At 28.4% G+C, this 5992-nt stretch overlaps 1 protein-coding gene and 2 long non-coding RNA genes across 3 annotated transcripts in view; all 3 read right to left on the bottom strand.

Moving 5' to 3' along the window:
- On the bottom strand, positions 1-2518 carry LOC111641574. Its single transcript, XR_002759430.1, has 3 exons — positions 2368-2518; positions 1846-2014; positions 1-47 (listed from the first exon to the last, which is right to left on the bottom strand). It is a non-coding gene; the product is annotated as an uncharacterized LOC111641574 (long non-coding RNA).
- Positions 1-5992, bottom strand: part of LOC111641573 (cubilin-like) — a 28445-nt gene that overhangs the window by 19296 nt on the left and 3157 nt on the right. The window contains exon 4 of the mRNA XM_023387750.1: positions 5487-5588. Within this exon, the coding sequence (XP_023243518.1) occupies positions 5487-5588 (102 nt within the window). The remainder of the gene's footprint in view (positions 1-5486; positions 5589-5992) is intronic.
- On the bottom strand, positions 2680-3822 carry LOC111641575. The gene is made up of 4 exons (XR_002759431.1): positions 3802-3822; positions 3418-3513; positions 2815-2945; positions 2680-2725 (listed from the first exon to the last, which is right to left on the bottom strand). It is a non-coding gene; the product is annotated as an uncharacterized LOC111641575 (long non-coding RNA).

Below are 5992 nucleotides of genomic sequence, written 5' to 3'. Positions count from 1 at the left end.
TAGACACTCATTAATATCAGTACAGGAATATCCATTTCCTGAGTATCCTGTATATTAAAAATAAGTCTATAATAATAATAATATATTTGATGATAGGTTAATGAATATATAGGTTAATATTTGATTAAAACAAATAAATATACAGTGCACTCATAAATTCCTCCTTACTGGGCAAAGCCCATGTGATACAGCTGAATGGTGATGTCATAATTGTTATATTATTAAGCAAAATAAATAAAATTGTATGTGGCGTCATCTGTTATGAAATTTTGTTTTAAATACCTTCACACATACACACACATTATGATTAAATTTAGTTATATTCGTTGGATATTTACCCCTAAAACATCATTAAAATACATTGTCACTTATCTTAGAAGTGAATGAAATTTAAGTTGCAAAATTTGAAGACGATAGAAAACAAGTTAAATAAAAAAAATTATTCGTCTTGATAGGGCATTCTAATAATGATAAAACTTGTAAAATAATTAACGCTCTAAATAGATAAATAAACTACAAGTGTAGATATCTGAATAATAGAAAGGTTGGGGCCGAAGTTTTCATCTTTAAAACGTGAACGTCGAACGTCGAGCGCCATTATCTTGTAAGCGGCGCTAGACGTTCGATGTTCACGTTTTACAGATGAAAACTTCGACCGCAACATTTTTAATATTCTGATCATTAAATAAAGGCAAGATAAAGTTGAACAAATATCGAGATCAGAATTTAATAGTTCGCGAATTAAATTATTTCAAAGAGTAAATCATTTTATTTCAATAAGAGAATAAAGCAAACTGAAATATCAGCAACATGGAATAGAGAATTAAGAAATAAATGGGACTAATCTAATCACATGAAAATCAACTAAGAATATTCATAAACGAGTTGAATATTAATCAATTCCTAAAGTATCTTTACCACATCATAGTATTGCCAGATGTCCCAGTTTTCCGGGATTTTCCCGGATTTTTTCCGACTGCCAGCTAACGACAGGAAGAATTTATTCTAAAAACTGTTCGTACAATAAAGTATTTTTTTTTCGTGTTGTAAATGTATTTCTGTCACTGGCAGAGTAAAAATACACGTATTGCATGTCCTGAAATTGAAACGTCCCGGTATCTTTCGAGAAGAATTCATTTTGCTATGGATTTTATCCCAAAGTATCTGGTAACTCTGTCATGCATTAGTGTATATCATATGGTAGCCTGTATAAAACTATAATTTAAATCATAGTGTAAGAACATAGGTGATACCACTCTCCATTTAATTAAGAACGTTAGCGAAGTGATTGAGCTTACTCGAGTATCCACGAGATGTAATAGTTCAATTTTTACCATTGATTACCACTAGCAACAATTGCTAATTGAACTCTAATTTGTGTTCATTTCAATATAATTAGTGAAATTTACATTAGTTCTCGATCTGCACACAGTATCGCACGTTTCCATTTTTAAAACAATTCCAAATCTTTTGGTGCCTTAAATACATTTACTATTTGTTTCTTTGGATAATAATTACCTTTTCAATTATGCACACATCATTTAAGAGACATGATTTTGTAAGAATTTCTTAAAAACACTGTCGAACGAAGCGATAATAAGTGATAAATAACGATACTAAATGGACTTTTCGATACCCGGCACCTGATGGAGAATGTCTGAAGTACGACCACATTCCTGACATGTTTTCAACAGTCAAACAATAAGAGTGGTATCACTTGTATTCTTACACAATGATTTAAATATATAATTAACTAATTTAAATTATAATTCGAAGTATGTAATTGTTTTTAATTTGACTAAAAGATAAGAATAATTATTATAAAATATTTTTAAAAAATAATACCTGGTGGGCAAGGTCCACAATGAAAGCTTCCTAGAGAGTTAATACACTGTACTGGAGGATTTGTTGAACACGAAACATGACTTTCGTGGCATTCGTCTATATCTGTATTGCATGCTGGATTGACTCCATCACTTTTCCAACCTTCATCGCATAAACATTTATATTTGGGCTAGAAAGGTATTTAGTAAATTGTCATTTAAGAATTTTTCATGAAAGATCCATATCAAAATATCAAACTCTGCCTTCATTGACGAATCCATCATGGACAAGGAAAAATGGTTCTCTTAATTAATGGTCAAAGAGCGAAAGGTATTTAAAAGTATAATTTCTCATTTTTATTCATTATCGTCGTAGTATAATCATTGTAATATTTGAAATTTAGTAATCAAATATAAAATTTTTAAAACTATAGGTAATATGATTAAAGAAAATAAAGCAAATAAGCATTGTTCTCTTGAACAAATGAATATTAAAAACTTACAACACGATATGTTTAATATATTCAAATGATATATAACTTACTTGTCCAGCAAATACTCGATCTAAATCAATGCATGTTCCATGCCCACAAAGTGCTTCGTGTGATGCAGTTTTACAGTCATCGTGTTGTTCTGAACAATGAATTCCATGCCAATTTGCGGGGCATTCGCATCTAAAAATGTTGAATTAAATTTATGACACAATAAACTAATTATATAATAGAAATAGTACAATATCTATTATATAATTACAATAGAAATAGTACAATAATCAGAAAAACGACAATTTTTAAGTTTTTCTTTCTGATAGATCCCCTAAAGCTCATGGGCCACGGCTTTATCCCCCTCTTCTAGACTGTATAGCCAGGAGAGCATATACATATATAATTATTTCCGCTAACCTGAAAAAAAGAGTTAAATTTATAGATATAACGTTTTTAAAGAATAACTGGTAGAAAAATATATTAATAATTTTAAATTAAATGTTTACTTGACAACTTCCGTGTAAACATGGATTAGCTTCACAAGCTGTACCAGTAGCAGTTATGCAACCATTTGGTCCAACTCCGCTTCCTGTCAAACCACTTGGACAACGACATTCTCTGTATAATGGCGATATAGCTATAAAAAAGATAACACGTTTTTAATTAATATATAAATAACATATATGTATTTAATTATAAACGTATTCTTCATTTTTGTAGTGCAAATAAAAAAGTGTCATTAAAAAACATTATTTCTATACAAACGAATGTTATTTTTGATATATATACAGTACATGCAACTTTTGAGTGAAAATTGAATACTGTATGTGGAATACAGAGATTGGTTTAAATCTCTGTTGGTAGAGGCCCCAGGCAATTGCCCTTTTTGCCCATAGGCTCCACTGTGTTGAAATTATTTGACAGGTTAATAAATGCTCTTATTTTGCAATAAAAGTAATAGTGAAAGAAACATTAAGAAATACTAATATACAGTATAATAATAATGTCAATGAAATGAACTATAAATACTTATTAACTCAAGAAAATCAATAATCTATTTTCTTGCTTGAAAAATATAGGTTCTTATTAAAAAATGAAAATTCTTTTACCTGTATTTTCAATACAAGTTGCAAGAGGATGACATCCTCCATTATTCATCCTGCATACTCCTGAATATGTACAATATTCTCCATTTCCAGTATAACCTTTATAAAAGAAAGTTTATTCTTAAATATGTATAAACTTTTTCGATTTTATCTTAATAAATAAATTTTTATTAAGTTTTCATTTTATTTAATCTCTTTCTTTTGTAAAACTTGTGACTTTTACGAATTAACATGACAATATAGCATATGAATTTTTATTTCAGAATTTTATTACAATAGAATCTTTTATATGAAATTGAAAATGAATTCATAATTCCGTTCCACTTATAATTATCACAAAAAAATAGAATGTCTAACTATAAAGAAAGCAATAAAAAATAAACTAACCTGCAGGGCATGGACCANAAGCCTGTAAGTTTAGTTTATATGCTTTTTAAAATATTAGAATGAAAATCAGTTTATGTATGTTCATATATATTTCAACACAACTTCAATTTTTTCAAATTGAATTTTTATTAAAGAAAATGAATGCATTTTCTTTAATAAAATAATTATTTAGTTACATGAATTAGATTGATATTAACAATAAACTGAAATTTTATTAAATTATGATTTTTAGATGATCAAACAAGAGTGCGTTTACCAGTTATTGAAGGAATTCCTGGTTCTGATTATATAAATGCAAATTTTGTTAAGGTAAGTTTTCATGAATTAAGTAAAGTAATAAAAATATATTTTGTGACTTTAATATAAACAGTAAAAATTGTTGTTGGAGAATGTAAATGTATTTTTGTTAATTACATTAAAGTAAAACATAATTGCATTTTTTTAATTAAGAATGACTTTTTCAAATTAATTTGAAAGTTTAATACAGTAATACTCCGAACTTACGCGATAGGTGGGACCGAGCGGTAACAGTGTAAGTCGAATTCACATAAGTTGGGGTATAATTTCACATATAAATACATACAAATAATTTTTAATTCGGGCCGGAGACTAAAGAAAATAATAATTTAGAAAAAAATGTTTAATAAAATCTTAGATAAACATATGTATAACAAATTAGGCCTATATTATTTTACAATTTTTCACATTTACTTGATTATTACGCCATAATTTTAACATTGTTTCCATCTCAGCGATAATACTGTGACATTTACGAATGATGCTTAAATTTAAAAGATTGAGCATTTTTCACAGCTTCAAGAATCTTTTCTTTGCCTTTTATAATTGTTCTGACCAACAATTCCGGTAGATCAAACTTCTTTGCCAATTCACAAATTTTCATTTTTGTATTGAAGTCTTTAATAATGGGTATGTTCGTAAAGTCAAACGAGTTAAACGCGTTAGTAATGAATCATTCGAAAAGTTTAACGAAATAGGAATAACGATGACTTCATTCTCGCTTAACTCGTTCGACTTTACGAACATACCCAATGTTAACTTTCCATTCCAAAGATAAAGTTTTTCTTTTCTTGTTTGATGCAGAAGAATTAGTTCTACTTCGTTTGGATGACATAGTAGAGTCTCTCGAGTGTCCGTAGATATAACAAACACAGAAATAAATAACACAAAATAAATTGTAGCTATATGTGGATTCCACGCGACACATCCAAACATGTAAGTTGAACAATAGTGTGGGGGAGTGAGTAATCAAGGGTTGTGTGGCACTCAAACAAAAGATGAATCGACGAGATTTGAAAATTATGTAACTCCGGGTTCACATAAGTCGGGGTATTACTGTATATTAAATTTTATTTATAGAATAATTTTCGGGCATTAATATGAATGTTTGTCACTATATTTTATTTGATTCAAAAATAGAAAAATAAATTTTAAAGGTTTTGTCAGATTTATCAACTTGTCAACTGCACAGCATAGAATTTTTCATTCTATGACGTCTCGTGTTTGCGTGTTTTCTTTACTTTAAAAATACAGTATTGTCAAAAAACGAACGTTCGAAAACAACAAAAAAAAAACCATACAAAATCGATATAAACTTTACTAAGTTTTTCAAATTTAAATTTATTAATGTTTCCATAATTGAGAGAATAAAACGATAAAATGATTACCTCCCAAGCAGATGGACATTGACAAATGAAACCATTGTATGCATCTACACACGTTCCTCCATTTCTGCAAGGATTACTACTGCATTCATTTTGATTCAGCAACTGAAATTATATATATTTCAATATAGAAATTAATAATTATTAAATATATTAGTATTTTTCTATCATTTTATGAATGCTTATTTTATAAGAAAATAAGTTTTCATACAAACATTTAGTTATTTAATAATTGCTCATGCATAAGTATGGATTTTATATAACCTATTACCCGTATTAAATTTTATTATATACTAGCTGTTACCCGCGACTTCGTCAGCGGAGGTTTTGCAAGCAAACCCCATTTACATCCAATATTTCAATAACCATAGTAATTGTTATATAACACCTACCGCTGAAGAGAATTGCCGAAAATCAAACGAACTATTTTCAATTTGATCAATTTTCTGAAACGTTTACAATCGTTCTATAATCGAACCAATACGCAATAACAAATTCGAATTTAAAAC

This window comes from Centruroides sculpturatus, unplaced genomic scaffold, assembly GCF_000671375.1.
Source record: "Centruroides sculpturatus isolate CEXI.00-Female unplaced genomic scaffold, Cexi_2.0 scaffold1390, whole genome shotgun sequence".
NCBI classification, from domain to species: Eukaryota; Metazoa; Arthropoda; class Arachnida; order Scorpiones; family Buthidae; genus Centruroides; species Centruroides sculpturatus.
The sequence above is the reverse complement of the archived record's forward strand: the minus strand, read 5'-3'. Positions and strand labels throughout refer to the sequence as shown.